The sequence below is a fragment of the Microcaecilia unicolor genome, chromosome 3, assembly GCF_901765095.1.
Source record: "Microcaecilia unicolor chromosome 3, aMicUni1.1, whole genome shotgun sequence".
Classification (NCBI taxonomy): domain Eukaryota; kingdom Metazoa; phylum Chordata; class Amphibia; order Gymnophiona; family Siphonopidae; genus Microcaecilia; species Microcaecilia unicolor.
In genome coordinates, this window is record NC_044033.1 from 312,986,796 (window position 1) to 313,012,042 (window position 25,247).

General features: G+C 45.1%; 1 protein-coding gene across 3 annotated transcripts in view; it reads left to right on the top strand.

The window, feature by feature from the left end:
• The window catches only part of ZNF385A (zinc finger protein 385A), a 406,012-nt gene extending 383,608 nt beyond the window's left edge, over nt 1-22,404 (top strand). For all 3 annotated transcript variants that reach the window (XM_030198320.1, XM_030198321.1, XM_030198322.1), the window contains 2 exons: nt 7,644-7,739; nt 20,434-22,404. In XM_030198320.1, coding sequence (XP_030054180.1) covers nt 7,644-7,739; nt 20,434-20,664 — 327 coding nt within the window. In that variant the 3' untranslated portion in view covers nt 20,665-22,404. The remainder of the gene's footprint in view (nt 1-7,643; nt 7,740-20,433) is intronic.
• Nucleotides 22,405-25,247: the final 2,843 nt, after the last annotated feature.

The following is a 25,247-nucleotide window of genomic DNA, read 5'->3' on the forward strand; positions in this document are numbered from 1 at the left end:
CCTTTGCATTGGTGTAATGCGCTTAGGCCAGGTCAGGTTAGTAAGTGTCAGCTGCACTACTGCTTAGCCTCTCTCTGTGTTCCAGCCCAGCTTCTTTCTGTGTCTGTGTGTCTGTGGACTGCGGGTCCTGTGGTTGGGGTGAAGCCTCTGTTCCTGGCTTGCCCTGTGTTTGGGGTGAAGCCTCTGTTCCTGGCTTGCCCTGTGTTTGGGATGAAGCCTCTGTTCCTGGCTTACCCTGTGTTTGGGGTGAAGCTTCTGTTCCTGGCTTACCCTGTGTTTGGGGTGAAGCCTCTGTCCGTGTTTGTTCTCTGTCTGCACTTGAAGCCTCAGCCTTTGTGAGTTCCCCAGTCAGTGAGTGGAACGGCTGTGGCTTCAGACCCTTGGCCTGTATTCCTGGTTACTCTGTTTGCTCTGCTGCCTGCCCAAGACCCTTGGCCTGTTATTCCTGGTTTGTTCTCTTTAACCTGAATCCTGCCTTACCTAGTCTGTGTGCCTACCCTGCTTGTATATCCTGAGTGTATATCTTGAATCCTGTCTCTGTCTAGCTAGTGTGTTTTTCCAGGGCGTGGTCCCTGATTCCTGCTGCTACCTAGCTAGTGGGTTTACCCGCTGGGTATTCCCTGATCCCCAGTCTGCCTTGCTTGCATGTTGCCCTAGTCCTGGCTCCTGCTAGCTTTCATATGTCTTGTCTCCTTGGTCTGTCTTCTGGTTCTTGCTAGTGGCGGTGCAGCAGCTCCCTGTCTGAGTTTAGTTCCTTGTCTAGTCTCCCTCGTGCTTCCTAGACCCAGGGTGGGCCCTCTGGGTCTCCAGTTCCAGCCTTATCCTGCAAGTCCTGCCGGCCACCTGCACGCTGGAGCTCAACTCTAGCGGAACGGTGGCTAAGCACAGGTGAAGCGGTTCCTGTCCTGCCGGTGCCAGTTGCCTACTCCCGATCCCGAGTTCCAGTCCTATTCTTCCGTATGTCCGGTTCCAAGATGGTCTTGCCTGCCTCTGCCACTCCTCGGCAGGGGCCCAAGGGCTCATGATTCCCAGTGCTGCCCCGAGGACCTGACAGCATACCAAGGGCCTCGAGAACGCGACAGCAAGCCACTTAACCCTCCATTGCCCCTGGTACAAAATAAGTACCTGAATATATGTAAACTGCTTTGAATGTAGTTTCAAAAACCTCAGAAAGGCAGTATGTCAAGTCCCATTTCCAGTTCCTTTATATGGTACTGAAGCCCCACCCAGTGCATCCCAGGATGGGCAGGGCGCCTCCATTTTGAAGGCGGCGTTCGCAGGAGAAGGGAATGCAACTTCCTCCTCCTGCTTCAAGGTATGGGGCGGGGTATGGGGGGCTTTGCGGGGCACTAGGCCACCAGAGCTGGTGGGGGCGCCCACTGGGCCACCAGAGCCCCCTTGTGTCTGGGTAGGGGGGATAGAGGTCCACAGGACCTCCAGCCCCTTGTTTGCAGGAGTGAGTAGGGGGCAGCTTTTTGCTTTGGTCTGTTTGACAGTTCTGGGCTTTTTTTGTTTTTGACAGTCTGGACCTGCCAAACAACTTCTGCAGGAGGATTGTACTGTGTGCGCATGCCCAGGCACAATCCTCCTGCAGAAGTGCCCTGATGGTCAAAGCTAATAGTGCACATAAATTTGCATGCCATTAGCTTTGATCATCATGGCTTTATTTCCCTACACTGTTCCAGCACTAATTTTAAAACGCTGTTCGGAAAAGCATTTTCAAGATTATTGTTTCCAGGATTTGTTTTTCCGTGGTCAAACATCCCACTTTTATCTGCACTTCGGAAAAGCGCTGGGAAATTGATCTTCGGCCTGCATGCTTGTGACCTCCAGCTGTTCAGAGACAGTGTGCTGGGAGGAAATCACAAACAGGACCCCCTCCCCTCCCCAATCCTTGTCCTTCTCAGTTCCTTTATGTAAATGTACAGAATTCAAAAGTAGACAGCAAAATTGGCTATAGTTTGGTGCTAAGGTATTAGGATTCACAGTGTGTCCTGCTGTGTCAGCTAATTCCATTGCTCATGTATTGAGCAATAAACAGTTCAGTCTTAATGCAGTGCAGCAGGTCCTGTAAATGTCTGTATATGTTTGGGAACTGGAAAAGAATTCCCTATTTCTTGTTTAGACGGAGCACAGCTTATACAAAGGTGATGTATATAATGAAGCTCCTACATAACAAAAATAAGAATTGCAATTTGGTTTTCTTTGAGAAGAAAAAGAAAAACAAATTGACCGTAGGAACTGATCAAGGATCCAGATTGGGGAGGGGGTAGGGCTGTTGTTAGATACATGGGGAGGTGGGGTGCAGAGCGGAATCTAAGGAGTGGTTTCAGCCACTGCCAGGTGCTGTGCAGCTCTGTCTCAGTGGCATTATTCAAATTTGCTAAGGGAGCCCCTCAAGCAATTGCCCTGCTTGCTCCCCCCCCCTAAAACTAGCGAGGGAGGGGGATTGAAACAGAGAGAAACTTACCTGTGTGCCCAACTCCTCTGCATGATAATTGGTAGCTGGAATCGTTAATTGGTGAACATAATAGTATAGAACAGTGGTTCTCAAACCTGGTCTTGGAGACAGTGCATGCAAATCTCTCTCATAAATATTCATTGTGGATATCCTGAAATCCTGACTGGCTGCGGTGCCTCAAGGACCAGTTTTGGGAACCACTGGTATAGGACACCATAGTACCAACAGTCATACATCTATAGTAACAATAATCTTCTATATATATAAAAGGCATCACTGAAGCCTCCAGCCGGAAGTGTGAAGCGCCAGAGATATCCGGTTTCCCCATGAGTGAAGGAAAACAGCACAGCACGAAATCCCAGGAAACAGTGAAGGACTCAGAGGGGGGAGGGGAGAGAGATGCCCTCACTCTCTCTGTAACAAAAACACAGAACAGCAGGAAACAACACTGAAGGACTGGACTCGGAGGGGGGAGGGGGAGGGAGAGAGGGCAGGGACACACACATTCCCACATGCACACTCTGAAGAAAACCTTGCTAGCCCCCGTTTCATTTGCATCAGAAACGGGGTTTTTTTTTTACTAGTTTTCTTATAAAGCTATCTGGAGGAGTAGCCTAAGCCTAATTGTTAGATCAGTGGGCTGATTACCTGGGGAACTGGGTTCATTTCCTACTGCCGCACTAGTCACCTAATCCACCATTGTCCCAGGTACAAAAGCTTAGCTTGTACGTTCACTGGGGATAGAGAAAATACCTGTATATAAAGTAATAAATGTAAACCACTTTGGTTGTACCCCATAGAAAAGTGGTATATCAAACCCATACCCCCATTACCCTAACACTTTAAAAATACTGGCTTCTGTCTGGGGAATCAAAGAACCAGAAATTTAATTAATTAAAGCCGATGAAAACAAATATATCTGAAGTTCTTTCCTAAATGTTGAAAATGTTAGGCTGCAGATGAAGGCCAACCAGCCGAGAATCCAGTATCGTGGACTAGAAACAGAGAGTATACCACTCTAACCATGGCCCGGTTAGCTAACTCAGAAAGAAGTTTCCGTTGACTTGCTGAGCGTAGAACACACATAGGGTAATACTAGGTCAAGACAAACTGAAAGTACATCAGAGCTAAAACAAGTGAAGTTTTAAAAATAAAAAGTGCAAACTTGAAAGATGTGCAAAGAAACCAGATTGCTGTGATACATATGTTGCACCCTTTTTCAAACAAAATCACAGTTACTGAGACACAAACTCAGACACTATTCTTTTCCTGCTCCCAAATATATACAGACATTTACAGGACCTTTCTATAAAGGGGCCTCTACATTTAAGCACCTAGAGGACACCTAATAGGAAAGGAAAGTCGGCGGCTATTTTCCTTTATGGCAGGAGTTCTCAACCCAGTCCTTGGGCCGCATCCAGTCAGTCAGGTTTTCAGGATATCCACAATGATTATGCTAAAAAACATCCAAAAATCAAGTGGTGAACATGGTCATTTTCGAACCTAGAAAACATCTATCTTTTTGTTTCGAAAATGGTACTGCACTTCATATAAAAGATCCCAGGTACACATCTCACCCTTACTCCCTTATATTGTATGGTGAGCTCTACAAAATCCACCAAAAACTTACTGTACCTAACTATACACCACTACAATAGTGCTCATGCCTGCATGTGTCACCTATATGTAGGTACAGTAGGCTTTTGGTGAGTTTTGGGGGGGCTGACACATTCCACTACAAGTGTAACAGCGTGGGATATGGGCTTGGGTCCCCTTCTCCACAGTGCGCTGCATTGGCCACTAGGCTACTCCAGGGACCTGCTTGCTACTGTACTGTTTCTTTTACATCTTTGGGGAGTAGGAGGAGGTCAGTGACCACGGAGTAAGAGGGTGCCATTGCTTTATTTCTCCAGTGATCATCTGGTCATTTAGGGCACTTTGTGTGGCCCTGGACATTTTTGTTTTGTTCCATTATGGCAGAAAAACATCCCAGTGTTAGGAATGCCCAGATCCCGCCCTTAACATGTCCCTGACAAGCCCCCTTATGATTGGATGCACTGCATATGAACAGCATAGAAAAATGTCTACAAAAAATCAGTTTCAAAAATAGTGATTTGGATGTTTTTTCGAGCAAATCGTCCATCTGCTGGATTATGCCACTTTTTGGATGTTTTTCTCTTTTGAAAATAAGCCCCATAGTATTCTATAAGTTACATGAGTAACTGTGAGGCCTGCCCATACTCTGCAAAGACCAGGGGCGTATCTGCGTGGGGCCTCAGGGGCCTGGGCCCCCGCAGATTTCGCCCTGGACCCCCCTACCGCTGCCAACCCTCCCCCTCCGTTGCTGTCGCCTACCTTCGCTGGTGGGGGACCCCAACCCCCGCCAGCCGAGGTCCGCGTCCTCCTGCCGCTGCCGGCTGCCTGTAAAAGAATTCCGTCAGCTGGCGGGGGACCCCCAACCCCCGCCAGCCAAGCCGAGGTCCTTTCATTTCTTCCACTAAAGCTGGCGCCGAAAGTTTCTTCTGAGTCTGACGTCGCTGCACGTTGTACGTGCAGGACGTCAGACTCAGAAACAGAATGAAGCTCGGCTTGGCTGGCGGGGGTTGGGGGTCCCCCGCCAGCTGACGGAATTCTTTTACAGGCAGCCGGCAGCGGCAGGAGGATGCGGACCTTGGCTGGCGGGGGTTGGGGTCCCCCGCCAATGAAGGTAGGCGACAGCAACGGCGGGGGGAGATTGGCAATGGCAGCGGCTGGGGGGAGGGGGATCGGCAATGGTGGCGGCGGCAGCGGCGGGGGGGGGGCTATAATGTGCCCCCTCACTCTGGCCCTGGCCCCCCTACCGCCGCAGTTCAGATACGCCCCTGGCAAAGACTACGTCAATGTGTACACCTGCAATACAGAATCAAGCACAGTGTGACTATTGGATTACATACCCACATGATACTGGTATTCTGGTCATTTATGCATGTTCTTGATATCTAAGTGCTATGACCCTTTTTATAGAATTATCCCCTTACAGCCAAACAGTGAGCCACAACGAGGGAGGGAAGTTTTCAAATAGTCAACTTATGCTGATAAGACAGTTTTTGCCCATGTAAATGATTTTGGAAATTGCCCACAAAACAAATCAGTGGGTAAAAAAATCCAATTCTGTGCACATAAATAAATTTCAGGAAGAAGTAGAGGTGGAGGTTGAATCTTCCACCATAGCACACTGCACACTGGTACATTAGTTGTTTCTTACAAAAAGTGCTTATTGGATGAATAGCTGAGACCCAACACGGCACTGTGTTTCAGCACAAGAGCCTGCCTCAGGGGGGTCTGCTGTTGGTGAAGAGGTAATAAAATTATTTTAAATTTACGCTCAGTATCACTGAGTGTAATGTCTCTTCCTAGCACAATTGCAGGAAATGACAAAATCAAATTAATAAATATCAGCCCGTCCTAAAAAAAAGAAAGAATTATAGATCGTTTTAGAAACACATTTCAAAAGCAGTTCTGTGCTAATAGATTAATAAGTAATTGAACTGGCATCAGCTAATTGTTCTAATTTTCATTAGGACTCCTGTCCTCAGTCAGCACAATTGAAGAGAAAAAAAACAACGTTACAGTCATACACCAGACTTTTGTCAAAATTTTTAATTTTATCAAAAAGCTTTAAAATACCATTGTGTATGTGGTTCAGCATAAAACGTCATTCAAAAACAGTTGCCTAAAACTAGTGAAATATCCACCATACATTCAGCAATGCAGATAAAAATGGATCTTGCTTTTGTCTGATGTTTTAGCTCAAGCCTGCTTTGAAGGCTATTTAGTAGGGCTGCAAGTTAATCACAGTTAACTCTGCAATTAATGCATTATTAATTGTGATTTTAAAAAATAATCACATTGCAGCATCTCCTGTGTCTTTCAAGCATTACTTCTGCTCTCTTCCAATCCCAATCCCTGTTCTTGGTGCGATCTGGCATCTAGTCCCCTACTCACACTTCAACATCACCCCCCCCCCCCCAAACTGGTTTCCCTTAAAAGTGGTCTTCTGTTGGTCCCCGGCAGTGGCAGTGTTGCACATACACTACCTGCAGCCTGGTCTGATGCTTTCCCTCTGACCTGTCCTGCCCATGCAGAAACAGGAAGTGATGTCAGAGGACTAACAAGACAACTTTTAAGGCAGACTGGTGGGGGTGGGGAGAAGGAAGTGAGCTATAGACCCATGAGTAGAACTGGAGGGGCTACCATTGGAAGCTATAGCTAAGGCGAAGCTCCAGCAGCCATGAGAAGAGCTTGGTGCTGCTCACCACCAAGTTTGTGTTGCTGCTTATGAGAGTGGAGGGGAGGGAGGAAAGAAGCAAGGGAAGAGAGAGAGAGAGAGAGAGAGAATGGGTCCCAGGAAAGAAAGGGAGATAATGGACTTGGGGAAAATACAGAGGAGAGGGAGGGAAAGAAGAGAAAGGCAGAAATGTTGGATCTGGGGGTAGGAGATTATCAGTCCTTTAGGGGAGGGAAAGGGGTGGGATATGATATACTGCCTGTCTGTGATTACAATCTAAGTATTGTACATATTAGTAGTCCCTGGGGCAATGGAGGGTCACAAGGAGATATAGTGGGAATTGAGCCCTTTTCCCTGAGTTCTCAGGCCACTAACTATTAGGCACTCCTCTACTCCAATATAGGCACCAAAATAGGCTCTTAGATCTGGCCCCAATAGCTGACACACAAATTTACATCTGCTCTGAAATGTATGTGCATATTTTGTGCAGATCACAGGAAGCTATGTAAAATCATGCAGTAGTATATGAGTCTAATTTTATAAAACCCCTTTTCTGTGTATACAACAGACTTTGCACGAGGAAAAGACTTTTTTAAATTAAAGGGGTCTTTTACAAAGACGTGGTAGCGTTTTTAGAGTGCGATAAACCTAGAGATGTCCATAGGAATATATGGGCATCTCTAGCGTTTAGCACACGCTTATTTTTAGCGTGCAATAAAAACGCTAGTCGCCTTTGTAAAAGGACCCCTAAATTGTCCCCATAAAGGTTTATGGGAGTCTTAAAAATATGTCTTTCCACATTAGTGACCTACAGATGTCTCATGCACTAGTAGCATGCCTGTGCATGTGTTTACACTTTGTTAACACACACATATATGCCTTGCATGTTGGTAACCTATGTGTGTTTGGCTGCAGCACATCTCCAGCAGGAGACACCGAGATGGAGTGGCCGGGAAACCAAATCCTTTACTGAGCCGACACAAGAAGCAGCGCAGTATGGCAGAGCTGGCGGTATGTCATGGACAGAGAAATGTTAAATCTGGCTTCTAAGTATAGGGTCAAGGGATGGGAAGGTGGAATTCCATTAAGGAAGACAATTAAAGAGTGTGTGTGTGTGTGGGGGGGGGGGGGGGGACTGCATTGTTTGGCATTTTGAAGATGACACTAAATCTGCCATAGAATGGACATCATTAATCACTAGGGATAATGAGAATTGATCTAAAAAAATGAAAGAATGGTTGAATGCTTGACAGTTAGAAATCAATATAAAAAAGTGCTGAATCTTGTATTTTGGGTACACAGCATCAAAGGAGCTGTACCTGATGGAAAGTGAGATACTGTTGTGCCCAAGCCAGTACCTAGATCTCAGGGTGATCATATTTGATGGTTTTAAGGGAAAGGGAAATGGGACTTGATATACTGCCCTTCTGAGGTTGTTGTGACTACATTTTGTACCAGGGGCAATGGAGGGTTAAGTGACTTGCCCAGAGTCACAAGGAGCTGCCTGCAGTGGGAATTGAACTCAGTTCCCCAGGATCAAAGTCCACTGCACTAACCACTAGGCTACTCCTCTCCACTTCAAGACAGCAAAACACAATGATAAAGCAGTAGCCAGAGCCAGAGGGATGATTGGATGCATAGGGAGAAGCACAACAACAGGAAATATGATGTGGTAATGAGACTTCATCTAGAACATTGTGTGTAGGTCTGGAGGTCATACTTCTAAAAGGCCCAGAGAAAGGCTCCCATAATGGGTCAGGACCAACATCAAAATTTATGTGAAGTGAGACTTAAGGAACTAAGGGGCCCTTTTATTAAAGTGTGTTAGTGCACAGTATACGCTAAGCCATGCTCTACCTGCATACCCTTTTAGGGAGTGGCAACAGGACTGAGAGTGGGCATGTGCTGCAGAGAGCAGTTAGCGCATGGGACTTCAGCGTGCAGTGTCACTTGTCAAATTAATGCAGCTACACTAATCTCGATGTGATAGGCACATAAATATCAACCCCTGATTCCCCTGATATCTTCTATAACATTCAGTAATCACCCCTCCACTACCAATAGAGGTCAGAGTCGTCTTTATGAACCTTGGGCTCAGTCAGGGAAGGAGTGACTAGAGATCAGTCCTGCTCTCCAATGGACATCAAGGGTCACTGGTAGGATCCAGGGGAGGGGGAGGAGGGGCCACAACCGAGTGTCGAGTTGGGAGGTCACTATTGTCTATTAGGGATGGAGCTGGGGTGTATGAGCAATGCGTCCGTGCACTGGCCATGTTATGCGCCTGTTTACTTGTTCACTTCTGAATCAGCAATGCACCTTTAATGTGTGCTTAATTTCTGCCTGGCATGGGAGATTTTGGAGCAGAAGACGCTTCCAGAAGTTTTGTACTTACTGCATATTGAGTTTTGCATGTAATATGTGGTATGTACAAAAATTTACCTCACTTCATTAGAAGGGCCCCTAAATGTGTATCCTAGAGGTGAGTTGGCGAATATGATAGAGGCATTCATATCAAGCGCAAGAGGAAAGAATGCTCTAGAATAACAGGTGATGGCCCTGTGAGAGCTGGCAACTGGAAATAGTTATTCAGAAAGAGTAGAGGATACAGAATGGCCTCCCAGCTGAGGTGATGGAGAAAAAAACAGTAACAGAATTTTAAAAAGCTTGGGATAAGCTCAGAGGTTCCCTATCATGTAGAGAGAGGAAAGGGAAAGATCGGCTGGGATCTGCTGCATTGCATCAGGGAGGAAATTGAGCAGAGACTAGATGGGCCTAATGTTCCTTATCTCCTATCATATTCAGTGTTTCTATTTTAGATAGGTTATTGAACCAGCACAGACTGGTCATAGTTCTCTTTATGTGTATTCTCCATACGGCTTGTTTCCCCATCCAGTTCTCATCAGGGAGCTGTCGTGTGGCTTCCTTCCTTCCTTCTTTTCATCCAGCTCTCATCAGGGAGCTGTTGTTCATTGGCTTTTTCTTTCTTCTGTTCTTCCAGTGATCACCATCCATTTTCATGCACAAACTCCACTATTTTTGTTCAGGTCAATATTCAAAGGGGTCCTTTTATCAAGCTGCAGGAAAAGGGCCCTGCGCTAGTGGCAGGGGCCATTTTTCCCGTGTGCCAAGGCCCTTTTTGCCGCAGCAGGTAAAAAGGCCCAAGACACTCATGGCCATGGGGTAAGAGAACTCTTACCACGTGGTAGGGAGCCCTTGCCGGCACCCACTGAGGTGGCAATAAGGGCTCCCGCACTAATTACTGCTGTGCAAGCCATTTCCGGGGGTTTTCTTTTTCCCCTTGGAAATGGCGTGCACTCGGGGTGGGACTACCACTGGCGGCCACGTTGGGCCAGCGGTAGTCCTGGAAGAGCGAGCAGTAAGCCTGTGTTGGGCTTACTGCTGCTATGTAAAAGGGCCTCAAAGTGACTCAACCGACCTGAAATGACTCCTGGCTGGTTAAATCGCTTGTTTGGGGTTTGGTCATTTTCAGTGGTTCTTAACCGGTTAGTGCTGCTGAAAATGTCCAGTTAGCACCAAACTCAAAACTGGCTATTTTGGAGGTGTTGTAGGGATGGAGTCAGCACTTTGCCGGTTAAGGACCAATATTCAGAATTTAACTGCCCAAGGTAACCGCATAAATAGTACCACATAAATGTCAGTCCTATCTTTTTGTGGTGCTGCATTACCGGTTACGTTCAAATATCGCACTTAACCAGCTATGCTTCAACTAGCTCTACAAACCTGGAAATTCAGTGCCAAAACACGGACATGGCCCAGTTATAAGTTTCTGGGCAAAACGCCAGCGGCAGTCAGCAAAACACTGAGCACCACCAGCTGAATAGCAACCCCCTAATGTTGCTGGTTTTCTCCAGGAAAGAAAGTGCTGGTACTCATGCAGAGCCAACTTTAGGGGGTGGAGTAACCAGGGTTATTTTCAGCTGCTACGTTGTATATAGCCACATGTCCTGGAGGTTCTAGGTCAGTTCCCACCTGGATAGTTCCCACCCACCAGTTCCCATCTGGACAATTCCCACCCATAACCCCAAAAAATACAAAACACACTAGGACAAGTAATCTCCCTCACTTTTCTTTCCAGATCATTTGGAGGGCCAGTACCTCCTCACACCCTCCTATAACCAGGGGCGTAGCCAGACTTTGGCGGGGGGGGGGGGGGGGGGTCCAGAGCCCGAGTGAGGGAGCACATTTTAGCCTCCCCCTGGTGCTGCCACCCCCCCCCCCACCACTTTTGACCCTCCCCTGGCACCCCTCCCCTTTCGACCCCCCCTCCTGCTGCCGCCGCCGCCGTCAGGTACCTGTGCTGGCAGGGGTCCCCAACCCCCACCAGCCGAAGTCCTCTTCAGTGCCGGTCTCCGAGCTGGCGTGTTTATTTATTCATTTGTTTGTTACATTTGTACCCCACATTTTCCCACCTATTTGCAGGCTCAATGTGGCTTACATAGTACCGTGAGGCGTTAGCCACCTCTGATGATGAAACAAATACAAAGTGATGTTATTGTCGAAAGAGGTTCATGTGTTACAGACACATTAGGAAATCGTAGATAAGAAGAGTTATATAGTGTTTTTTTACGGGCTTTGGATTCGTTGTGTTGCAGGGTTCAGGCATTTAATTGCTGCATTTGATCTGGATGGAAGGATTCTGTTTCTGTGTGAGTCGTCCTAACGTTCCTATGTGCACGTAGGCGCGTGCAGGACGTCAGGATGACTCACACAGAAACAGAATCCTTCCATCCAGATCACCTGCAGCAACGAGCCGGCCCGGAGACCAGCACTGAAGAGGACTTCGGCTGACGGGGGTTGGGGTCCCCCGCCAGCACAGGTACCTGACGGTGGCAGAGTAGGAGGGTTGGTGGCGGCGGGAAGGGGGGGTCGAAAGGGTCATCGGCGGGGCGGCCCATGCCCCCGTGGCCACACATAACTACGCCTCTGCCTACAACATCATCTTTTACATATCCCTTTCCCTTTCCAGATATGCAGTTGATGTGTGTGTGTGGGGGGGGGGGGGGGGGGGGAATGCCCCCAAGCCCCCCCAAATTAAGTTTTAACCTAATTCAGCCTCTCAATATGACACACTGATTACGATTTATAACAAATTACTTCTCTATCTATGAAAGTTATTCCATTATTATACGTCCTCTGTGTACATCCATATGCTGCTGGCACCTGATACAAGAATGAAGCTACAGTCGGTAAAAAAAAAAAAGGCTAGGGAGGGTGGGAAATGACCGGGGGGAGGGAGTCCTTGATGGGTATTGTCCCCCTAAGTTGGAATTGTCCCGGGGGGGGGGGGGGGGGGGGGATTGTCCTAGTTGGGAATTGTCTCAGGTGGAATTGGTGGGAGGGAATTGTCCGCGGGTGGGAACTTGCCTGATACCGTCCTGGAATAGCTCTAATGGCAAGGTAGCTGCCTCTGATTCGGAGGATCACAAGTTTGAGGCTGGCTGGTGCACCAGTGGAAGAAAAACCAAGCTGGGAGACAAGAAATGTAATGGAGTGAATAGGATGCCTTTGGAAGGCAGGAAAATGAGGTGCCATTCAGTGCTGGTTAGGCATTCACTAGTGTTACAGCAAGAACTGTATTCAGCCCTCTTCAAACCTCTAGGTGCCATTTTCCAGATGCAATGACAACTCCCAAGGAACAAAACCCAGTCTCCTCATTAGGAGTAGGAGTGTTCACTCAAGTTTGTTTTGTTTAATTTATTTGAAATAAGTAATCAGTAATACAAATTAAGAAAAAAACAAACAAACAGCCTCCCCCAAGTGCCACCAAAAGTTAAAATTCAAGGCCCCCTCACGAAATGGGGCAGAATTAATCCTCAGTCAGATCTGCCCAACCAGACTGGTATTTCACAATAGAAGCAGAGTTTTGAAGTATGAACCATGCAACACAATGGTCTGCTTTGAGGCTGACTCCATGTTGAAATACTTGCAGTGTGGAAGTGGCTGGGATCATTCCTGTATGAATTTTGGAGACCCCGTGAATAGGGTAGGATGTGTAGTGGGTGGGAGGGTCAGGAAAAGCCCAGTGGGTCTTTTAAAATGTTGATGGTATTCGGATTTTTCAGCAGAGGGAGAGGAATCAGACTGGGCTGGTGATTGCTTACTATGAAAATACAAATACAATTTTGTTCATTCTGCTCCTCTTTAATTTTCAAAAGGAAATACATCTCTAGTAAGGCATCCAAACCAGTGACTAGTATTTTGTTTCAAGGAGGTAATTCCCACTTCAAAGCGGTTTCTGGCTTTGCACTAGTTATGATTACAAAAAGAAAAGCAAAACTGTAAGTTCCAAAATGCTTTGCACTAAAAAGCAAAATAATAAACCTCTAAGATTTGAAACACAATACTCTTTGTTGCTGGGGAAATTAAAAATAGATGGCCTTACTGATAAATGCATCTGATTGAAGGTTGATTGATCTTACTGAAAGACATTTGTTCACAAATTGCAAGACAGATCTTGTTGACAGAAAGGCAGATTTTGTTGATGGGTGGAATGTATTGTCAGATACATGGGAAGATAGGTTTTCTTGATAGGTGTTGTTCATAGATACTGTAGTGGTGAATACTGTAACCAGTTGGACCATCCTACACTGTTCTAAATAAGGATACCTCCCAGCCTCCCAGCTGTCTGCCTTGGAAGCTTGATTGCCCACAAATGATCTCCTTAGCTGAGAAGTGATACCAGCCCATGCCTAGAAACATACTACCTTCCCAAAATTCTATCTGAGGCTGTACCAAAGCTCTTCATGCTGAAAGACCTTGATTTTTTTTTTTTTTGGGGGGGGGGGGGGGGGTTGGGACTTGACATAGCTATACCATGGCTCTGTGCAACCTGGATTTGCTTTTCCTCATTTGGGCCCTCTTCTGTTCCGTTGATTGAACATAGATGGTTTTTTATTTATTTATTTATATATTTATTTATTTATAGTGTTTATATCCCACATATTCCCACCCAAGGGCAGGCCCAATTTGGCTTACAGGAATTACAGAAAGCATACATCAAGTGTACAACAAACAGTAACTAGTCCAACACCCAGGTCCCATTTCCCCATTTATTTTACCAATTGCTCCCTCACCTGCTCATGTTAATACCTTCTGTACCTGTCCTAAGCACACTTACATTCTGTCACAATTTGGTTTCTATTAACAGTAGTGAATTGGAGGTTGTTTAATTACTGGATCAAAGTTAGATGTCTGTGGATTGGCAGGGGGTGGCTGGTCAAGTAGTGGTAATCAGCTCGATCTAGTTTCCAAGGAAAAGATAGAAAGGAATTTTTAAGAGGGGATGTAGACAAAACTACTTGGAAGGCCATGCCTGCAAATTTTCCTAGATTATTTAACAAAATGATGTATTTAAAAGCCATAATGTGTATTGGGAGTTGAATATGTGGAGTGGAGGAGTGGCCTAGTGGTTAGGGTGGTGGACTTTGGTCCTGAGGAACTGAGTTTGATTCCCTCTTCAGGCACAGGCAGCTCCTTGTGACTCTGGGCAAGTCACTTAACCCTCCATTGCCCCAGGTACAAATAAGTACCTGTATACAATATGTATGTCGCATTGAGCCTGCCATGCATGGGGTACAAATGTAACAAAATATATATATATAGCAGGACATACCTCTTTTCAGAAAGGATAGGAAAGGTGAAAAGGGGGGAGGTGTAGATTTGTATGTTAGGACAAAAATAAAAAGCCATTGACATCCAAAGCCATCAATGAGCCACTGATTTGCTATATGTTGCCTTGAAGAAACCTAGATGTAATCAACTCAATGGAAAGAGGTAGGCACAGATATATAATAGGAACCATAGAAAAGAGATTCTGTTTCTGAAGGGTATGAAATTATTATAGGCAGATTGGAGAGTGCCAGCTATGGGATCAACTAAAAGTAGGGGATGCTGAGGTCCTTTCAAGAGATTTCTGAACCATTTACATTGGCACTTATATCCTGCAAGATCCCACAAGAGCTCACTGTGGTTTACAATACGATAAAAATACAAGGCATTCCGTGCGAGCTTCAAAATTTAATATACATTCCGTTACTTATTAAATAATTGGAAAAGATATGTTTTAAGAGCTTTCTTAAACCATTTAGTCTGACCTAATGTTCTAATATTCAAAGGTAAGGAGTTCCACCATTTCACAGACTGAAAGGAAAACAGACCATCAAAAACAGATCTATAAGTAACCCCTTTAGGATTAGGATATTACAGTAAGAAAGCCAGTCTATTCAATAAGGTGCCATGTCGTTGTGAAAGGATCACAAGATCCGATAAATATTCAGGGGTAAAACCATTTAGAATACAGAAATTAATCGTGCACAATTTAAACACTTGGCGAGACAATACTGAACCTGGTACTGGCAAACAGCGATAATGTCTTTGAGGTTAAGGAATGGGTCAGCCTGGAGTACATTGATCACTGTACTATGTGGTTGAGCACAGGTATTAGACCAGAACAAAACTCAGAAGAGCTGTCTTTAAGAAAATGGAAGTTCGTATCAGGATCAGGGGATCTAAGAGATATAGAGGAAGATTGAAATGGTAATAAATCATTGTGTCAGGCATATTCAACAAGGAGAAAAAAATATGAGCAAAAAATAGCCTTCAGGAAGCCTAAGGGTTCTCATAGGTAACTCTGCTCAGAAGAAGCTGAAGGAGGTACTGAGTGACCCTTTCACAGTTCTATGTGGTTTAGCACGTCCAAGATACAGGAGAAGAGCAGATGCAGGAGTGGGAACAACTGTGAATAAACTACAGATCTGCTAGTTTGGTATTGGGGGTTCAGCAAAGTAAAGGAAAGTCTGTGGAAGGATACAGTAGTATAGTACTTTGAGGCTAGTCAACTACAGGAGCCTAGACAACAGGACTTCACAGGATGATCTTGTCAATTCAGCTTGATTAGTTTCCTTTTTTTTAATATCTCAAACTAGCATTAAAACAAACAATACATCTTTCATTGAACTTAGCCAATAAAGTTGATGTAAAGCCAGGGGCTTTTGTGCTGCTCCCTTCTTGCCCAGGACGCAGCACATCCGTTGCAGTCTTGACAGTTCCAGATACAAACATGGGCCCCATCAAATCGTACCAGCCACCATAATCCTGGTGTTCGATTGCTGGCGTCTTAATTGTCCCTTCCGTTAATGACCCGTTGCCACTTGGGTCACCCTCACATCAGCGGGCTGTTCATGCACGGCATCTGCAGATGTTGTTCCATGTCCACAGCTGGCATAATCTTTTGGGCTTCGGTTGTACTACAGTATATACTTGATGCAATTTACCGTCTTTATAAAAATCCAACGCAAAAGGATGTTTCTGTTTATATTTTATTCCCTGTTGGAGTGTGAAGGGCTTCAACTCCGATCTGTGTTTGAAGGTAGCAGAGGCCAAATGTACGAGTCCCATGTGAAGTTCTCTGTGGCTGTAGCTTTCTGATTTTTCCATGGAGTTCTACTCCTATTGATACCAGCTCAGAGCAAACTGCTTTTATGTCTGATTTTATCTCTTGGAGCCATTCCCAAATTTCTGCCAGGGGATCATTCAATACTGCTATTACAGTCTCCATTTCAATGTCTAAGTCTCATGTGGTGGAGCCACTAGGGCCTGTGATAGGACCAGGGCATCCGCCATATTGGATCCTTCTTTGTAATTCTATGTGGAAATCCAAGGGCCAAGAATTAGCAAACATTAAATAGGAAAGAGTGTGATAAAGTAGTCAGGAAAGCTAATACTATATAAAGAGAAGTATCATTAGTAGAAAGAAGAAAGCTATATTGGGGCCAGAATTCAATTTGATTTAAGCCTCTCCTGCACGCATAAATAGCTTCTCGCTGCCTAAATGGGGATATTTGGCGGCACTTAACTGAAGAGTGCCGCTGAATATCCCCTCAGACTGCACAAATAAAAGTGGGCAGGTCAGGGACAGCACTGGGGAGGATCCAGGTTATGCGGGTGCCAGCATTATTCAGCACCAGCACACGCACAGCTAAGCAGCTTAATTTAAATTTAGGACAGCTCAAAAGCTGTCCTAAATAAGGCCATTTAGCTATGTGGGTGCCGGCACTAGCATAACTATTTTTTTTTGTAGTCCCCTCCCATCCCCCTTCGACAATACCCTGTCCTTACCTCCCCACTTCCTCCCCAAACCCACAGAACAAAGGCTCCCCCCAGAATCCCCTCAACCATCCAGATAGGCTCAACTGAGCCTATGTGTATACCTGGTGGTCCAGTGGTGGTTGTTGGGGGCAGGCACACAGCCCCCTCGCTCCTGCCCCTTGCGGCACCGGTCTAAAATGGCTGCTGCGACCTCCTGTGGCAGCTTGCGGTACTACATGAAGTAGTAGTTCTGTGGCTTGGGGAGAGGATGGTAAGGAGGGGCCATTGTCGGAGGTGGGAAGGAGGGGCTTGGGAGAATGTAAAAAAAAAAAGTGTTATGTGGGTCCCGGCCCAGTATTGAACCGTGGCTGCATAGCTGTTTTGCAGCGCCGGCTGAATATCAACCAGACCCACATAAGCTCCGGGTAGCCAAGCTGCCCAAAATTATCCCCGATATTCAGTGCTGGTGCCCGGACATGGTCCGGCACTGAATATCAGGGGATAATTTAGCCAGTGATGGTCAGCGTTTAAAAAAGTGCTGACTGCCACTGGCTGAATATTGGAGGGACTGTCTCTCTACAAGTCTCTCACAAAATCCCACAAATTAGAGACATAGAGGGGCATTTTCGACAGAAACGTCTAAATCAGAATTTGGATGTTTTACAAAGACGTCCAAATTCCAAACAGAAAAGAACGTCATTTTCGAAAAAGATGGACATCTATATTTTGTGTTCGAAAATACTATGGACGTCCTGTGATTTGGATGTTTTGTGATTTGTACGTCCTTTTTTTTGGTCCATTTTCGAACGAAAGATGTGCAAATGCAAGATATCCAAAACATGGGGAGGAGTGGTTTAATGGTTAGTCCAGTGGGCTTTGATCCTGGTAACATGGGTTCAATTCCCACTGCTGCTTCTTGTGACTTTGGGCAAGTCAAATGCACAAGGGGCATTTCTGGATATGACATCTAAGTCTGAATTTGGACGTTTTTTGTTAAACGTCCAAAATCAGAACAGGAAAGGTCATTTTCTACAAAAAAAGTCTATCTTTTCCTTTTGAAAATGCTGCTTGGAAAAATGTTTTGTGATTTAGATGTTTTATTCTTTGGTCCATTTTCAAACAAATACATCCAAATGCAAAACGTACAAAATACACAAGAAAATCCACAATAAAGTGAAACCATTTACATGTTCTAAGTGTGGTAAAAGCTTCGGTTGTAATGTAAATCTCAAAGTGCATCAGAAAGTCCACACGGGAGAGAAACTATTTGCATGTATAGAGTCTAGTAAAATCTTTGGTCAGAAGGTAAACCTCACAATGCACCAGAGAATACACACATGAGTGAAACCATTTACATGTCCTGAGTGTGGTAAAAGCTTTGGTTGGAAAGAAAGCCTCACATGGCATCTCTGAATTCAAAGCCCAAATCTAATGGCAAACAATAGACACAAGGTTCAGATATTTAAAAAAAAATAGAAAGCTTGGCATCAGGTAGAATAGTGGAAAAGTGACATCCCATTAAAGCAATAGGGCATCCTTGGGGGCACTGCAGTGGACTTTATAAAATGCTCCCAGGTACACATCTGACCATTGCTCCCTTACCTTGTCTGCTGAGCCCCCCAACCCCCCCAAAACCCACTACCCCCAACTGTACAACACTATCATAGCCCTTACAGGTGAATGGAGCACCAATATGTGGGTACAGTTGGTTTCTGGTGGGTGTTGGAGGGCTTACAGTTTCCTCCACAAGTGTAACAAGTAGGGGAAGGTAGAAGCCTGGGTCCACCTGTCTGCAGTGCACTGCACCACTACTAAACTACTCCAGGGACCTGCATGCTATTCTAATTGACCTGAGTATAACATCTGAGGCTGGCATAGAGGCTGGCAAGTAATATTTTTAATTACATTTTTGGGGGGTGGGAGGGGGATAGTGACCACTGGGGGAGTAAGGAGAGGTGATCCCTAAGTCCCTCCAGTGGTCATCTGGTCATTTGGGGCACCTCTTGTGTGGAGTAGAGGAGTAGCCTAGTGGTTAGTGCAGCAGACTTTGATCCTGGGGAAGTGGGTTTAATTCCCACTGCAGTTATTTGCTATAAGAACAGGTCTAGCTCAAAACATCTAAGTTTTAGTCTTTGTTTTATTGCTGAAAGACGTCCATGTCTTAGGAATACCCAAGTCCCGCCTTGAACATGCCCCTGGCACGCCCCCTTGAGATTTGGACATCCTTCTGACAGACTTCAGAGAAAGACGCCCAAAAAGGTTTTGATAATACTGATTTGGACGTTTTTGTGAGATAAACGTCCAAATGCTGACTTATGTCACTTTTTGGATGTCTATCTCTTTTGAAAATGAGCTTGAAAGACAGGTAGAGGCAATTCAAAGGAAGACCACAAAAATAGTGCATAGACTGTGCTATAAACATACTTAGAAAGGCTCAGGGAACTAAAGGTGTACTCTTTAGAAGGCAAAAGGGAGATATGATAAAAAAACTGTGAGAGAGTGGGTAGTACATGGCCAGATTCCCATAGGATCATTCCCTCACTGAGACTGTGCATGAGCCATCTTAGGGTAGGTGGAGTTATACCTGCTGAGTCAGAAGGGTGGGGCTTAGGCAGGGAGATGGTTAAATGCCCTGAGACAGAACAGATCAGAGAGGCCCTGAGGCAAGAGGTATCCAAGGGATTAATGACAGAGGCTTGAGTCAAGAAGTTCTAAGGGAGCATCCGTGAGACAGGACCTCCCAGCAAATGGTACAGAGAGAGAGAGAGAAAGAAGACTACAGTCCTGAGGTAAGAGGAGAGGAGTAGCCTGAGCATAAGAGTTTCCCTGGGGTAGGAAACTGTAAGTAGTGAAGTTAGACTCCAGCAGTTGATTATATGTGGAAAGAAGATGCCAAGGTAGGAGAGCACCCTGCAGAATATTTATAAAGTATACGAACGGTGTGTGTCCAGAAGGGGCCTGAGATGGCATTAGTTGCCACAGTGTTTGGGCCTGGCTAGAAGCCAGCCCCATGAACACTATTGACTGGGACTATATTGTGAGAGAAAGAGAGAGACTATATTAAAAAGACTAAGCCTGCAAAATGTTGGTGTACATAAATAAAGTACTTTTGACTTTTACTTACAATCTGTGTGTATGTGCCACATTTCTGTGATGTCCTGCAGCCAGCAGCAAGTCACGCTGCCACACGAACATTCAAGTATCTAACTTACAGTCTTCGATAAAGTAGCAGAAGGAAGCATTTTCCATAGAATGAAAAGCTATTGGGTGGCTCCTCTGTTCATTCTTTTTCTGGTCTAATTCTTTTTCCTGACTCTCTTTTTCTGAACAATTTCACCTCTGGAGATAAATATTATAGACAGATCAATAAAGAGATACATTAATAAATGCTATTTTTGCCTGACAATGTTAGGATGGAGTAGTCTGATTGGTCCAGTAGACAGTCATCATAGATACATGGTTCATATAGAATGCTTTTACGCTTTTACACAGAACCCTTAGGACACAGCCTGACAATATCTGTCCTAAAATGTTCAGTATTAATGTTTGTTATATGACTTAATGATGATTAGTAATATAGGCTCTTTTTTTCTTGCAGACAAGCCTGGCCTTCACAAAAGATCTTCCAAAAACCCTCACAGCTGGGATCCTTCATAATCCTTTGGCCCTTGCTGCGGCCATGGCGGCAGCTGCTTCCTCCCCACTGACCTTGCGCCCTGCCCCAACACCACCATTGCTACAGGCCCCACCCCTGGTTCACCCCTTGCTGCGACCAGCCCCTGGACCGATCCGAACTACTCATGGACCCATCCTTTTCTCACCCTACTGATAAACCACCCACTTTTGAAGACTGAGGTGCTGGCCAGGTGCCGGCAGCATGGGCATCACATCCCTTATAGCAGCAATCCACTGGAATGGCACAAAGCCCTTTTCTATTCTTTGACGCATATGCAAATACACATGCTCATACCCATGCAGTTAGCCAGTCACTTATGACTGGTACTGAATGACAATTGTTTTTGTTTTGGGTTTTTTTTAAACTGGAGCTCCTGAATTTTCTCATTGAGTGAACAGATGTCTGTCAAGGAACAGAATGGGCAAACTGACCACACAGTCATCCTATCTTGATGTCCTGTATGACATTCTTGAGCAAAAAGCTCTCCTGAGATGGGAGGGCTTTTTTTCTCTGACTTCCAACAAGATTTCGTTTCCTTTTCCACTCTCTTATTTTAATTTGGGGATAAAGAATCAAAGAAGACAAAGGGGGGGCAGTTAGTCACCTGGAGAGCATGTACAAATCCTCCCCCCCCCCCCCCTCTACCCAGGATGATTTTTAATCATCAAGGATTGTGGAGCCCTAACTCCACTTTGAGAATGAGGTATTCCCTTCATGACTTCAGGAATGGATTATTATTTTTTTTTCATATTACTGTAATAATATCAGGAAGGCATGAGAAAATGAAAAGTTTCACCCATGCATCACTGAGCTAACTAAGGGGATCCTACGAGGCCTTGTGTGTCTAAGGGTTTCTCCTGGCACTGCTTCTCCAAACCTCATCAATTTTCTCCCCCATGAATAAGCCATGTTGTTGACACTAAGACTCTGAGGCATGTGATACTGACCACAGAGCAACTTGTAGATCTCTTCCTCCCCCTTTTCCCCACGACTCTCCTCCTCAAGTGGGGGCTCTTGCATGCTGGGGCTGGAGGAAGGGTCAAGATCACCAACACAAGCCATGAACTGTGCGGCACGGAACAGAATCCAACCATACTGCAACAAGCCACCATATTCTGCCAAGCACACCTGACAGGCAGCAAGGCCAACTTTGTCTCTGTCTGTTGAGAAGAAATTTGCAATAACAAAACTTTAAAAAAAATAAAGATATATAATTACATATGTATATAAATCAAAAGACTTGAAAACCGTAGCGCTTCCTGCCTAGCTGAGCAATCTCAGAACCATTGTCCACTGTTGATACTTCCTATTCTTTTCTTAAGGCACTTTGACATAAAATAATTAGCTTGAAAGATATCCCTGTCACCCATTCAACCTCAGTGTATGAGTGACAGTTGTGTGAGTTATTGACCATATTATGAACACCATTACTGGTCTTGGTTGGAAATAGCTGACCATGGAGCAACATATCTGTAAGTGTGATTATAACCATGACTGGTAATAGCAACCCAGGCTAATGATAATGGTATAAGTGTGGATGGTGACCAGGGTAAAATATTAATCTGGCTGTGGTTGCTTAACATTGTCCTGCTCTACAGCTCCTCTAGTACAAGGCTGGTCTCCTAAATTAGGTTTCCTAAGGGTGAGATGCAGAAGATACAGAGGTAGGTCTAGGGTGGGATGGAGTCACAGGACCATGCCTCCCAAACAGGAGAATTTCAGCACACATTCAAGTCGTGTCTTATTAAACTGGATTCTGTACTGTTCACTGGAGCTCAAACAGGATCTGAACACTGTTTTTATGAACTATACTGAGTTGCGGAAGGTGTTGATGTAATGATTTGAAATAGCAATAAACAGAGAGGGGATGGCTGTATCCACCTGTACAGCACAGCCAGAACCGCTATGCTTCCTACATGTGTTCCCTGTCTTTATTCCCTCCGCCCCTTCTAGAATTTGCTCTAGAATTCCAAGCTGTCTGGCTTCCTTTCTACTGAGCTCTTCACCCAAAGGCAGGTGTCTCTTAACTTACTACTACTACTACTTAGCATTTCTATAGCGCTGCCAGGGTTACGCAGCGCTGTACAAGTTTAAACATGGGGAAGGACAGTCCCTGCTCAAGAGAGCTTACAATCTAAAGGTAAAAACTATGTAGTCAGTGTAGGTATCAGGAATGGGAAGGTGGTTAGGCACCAAACGCAAGGGAGAAGAGATGGGCCTTGAGTAAGGACTTGAAAATGGGCAGCAAGGGCGCATGGCGTATGGGCTGAGGAAGTCTGTTCCAGGCATAAGGTGATGCGAGGCAGAAGGGGCGGAGTCTGGAGTTAGCGGTGGTGGAGAAGGGTACAGAAAGGAGTGATTTGTCCTGAGAGCGGAGGTTACGGGTGGGAACATATGGGGAGAGGAGGGTAGAGAGGTAATGGGGGGCTGCAGATTGAGTGCACTTGAAGGTCAATAGGAGAAGCTTGAACTGTATACGGTAGTGGATCGGGAGCCAGTGAAGCGACTTGAGGAGAGGGGTGATATGAGAGTATCGGTTCACGCAGTAGATAAGATGTGCGGTGGAATTTTGGACAGATTGAAGGGTCTGTTACATTTGAAGTTGGACAGATGGGTCTGTTACAGATGAGAGGAACAGATTTAACAACCAGCGGCAAGAGACATGCAAAATCTCCACAAAAACTTCCAATTATTAGTGCCAAATTGAAAAGAGTTTTTTAAAAGTATGTTTGTGCTTATGTTGCTGTAAATGAACCTATTACCACTTTATAGATTAGAGCATGTTATCTGCAGTAGCAACTACAGGAATACAATGGATCCCTTAGCAGATAACATCCACTAATCTTTAGTAGACATAAATGGTATCATAGTAAAATAAAGAAATATATAAATATTTATATAAAATTAATCTTTCTATATATAAAGATATAAAAATGAAAAATAAACATGGTATTACAAAATCCAGCTCATAATGGATCAACCCAAACATCCATCTCCCAAAGGCTCAGGCATATAACCAGGCCTTCACTCTCCTATGCAAATCAGAGATATTAAATTTGTAAATTATTATGTAAATTCATAAGGAACATGTTCCATAAACATGAATCCTTCACAGAAAATGTATGAAGTGGCTCCCTAGTGTATTAGGGCTGAGGGTTACCCCAGAGGTGTGTACATGATCAGAAGTGTATATGGCCAAATCTCTCTTAACCTTTAGTCTTACAGTGCACAGACTGTAAAGGTCATCCTCCAATTAGCTTAAACTTTTTTGGATGGAATATTAATAATAATTAAGCATTGTAATAAAACAGGCACAAAGAGAACTGGAGAACATCTTTAGCTTTACAATAACAACCCCCTTTAATGGGCAGTAAATTATGTACAAAAGAAGACCAATGAAGATGATGAGGCAAATTATTCACAAAAACAATGAACAAACAACTTAAGGGGGAAGTTATCAAAGTGAGCTACTGTTACTTTACTGTGAACCCCAGTTATTAGTAACTAGGTCTGTTTGCATAAAATGGGACCTGTACTAGAACAGCATGATTTAGTGGTAAAATATCACATCTTAACAGTAGCCCATGTTGGTAACTATGGCCCTTAATTGGATTAACAGTTCTAAGTCTTCTTGGAACAGTCTCTTCCTTTTCTGACTGATTGACTCCAACATCATGCTCCTTTGCTCCCAGAATGTAAATTGCAAAATACTCGTTACTGCTGTTGATGGTGCATTTGGCTTTTCTCTTTCCATCTGCTACTCTAGCGCTTTCTTCCTCACAACATCAATGTGTATTTTGGGACAAAAGTTAAGCCCTGTTGTTCTCCTTATTTTCTAGTGGGAGACAACAGTATTTCTTTGCTCTTATCCTCTCTTTGGCATTATTCTGTGTTCCCTGAGTGTTGTAAGATTTTACCTTGTTCGACAGGTTAGAGAGAAGTTCCTGGGTAAGTGTATTAAGCTTAGTTACTTACCTCTAATGAGGGTTCTCCGTGGACAGCTGGACTTTAGATACCAAGATGCTAAGTGGTGGAACTCACTGCCAACAGCAATCAAGGGTCAGCCTGATTACGTGGAGGGGCATTTTTGATCGGGGACGTCCATCTCTAAGGGCGCCCATCTCCGAGGACGGCACCGCGAAGGGGCGGGGCTAACCTTATTTTCAAAACGAGATGGCCAGCCATCTTTCGTTTCGATAATACGGTTGGGGCTGCCCAAATGTCAGAGATGGCCGGGTTTGAGATGGCCGGCCTCGGTTTTCACCCATAATGGAAACCGAGGCCAGCGATCTCAAACCCGGCCAAATCCAAGGCATTTGGTCATGGGAGGAGCCAGCATTTGTAGTGCACTGGTCCCCCTGACATGCCAGGACACCAACCGGGCACCCTAGGGGGCACTTCTAAAAATTAAAAAATAAAAATAGCTCCCAGGTGCATAGCTCCCTTACCTTGGGTAATGAGCCCCCCCAAATCTCCCCCAAAACCCACTCCCCACAACTCTACACCATTACCATAGCCCTTATGGGTGAAGGGGGGCACCTACATGTGGGTACAGTGGGTTTTGGGGGCTTTGGAGGGCTCCCATTTACCACCACAAGTGTAACAGGTAGGGGGGGATGGGCCTGGGTCCGCCTGCCTGAAGTCCACTGCACCCACTAAAACTGCTCCAGGGGCCTGTATACTGCTGCGATGAACCTGAGTATGACATTTGAGGCTGGCAAAAAAAAAAAAAAATT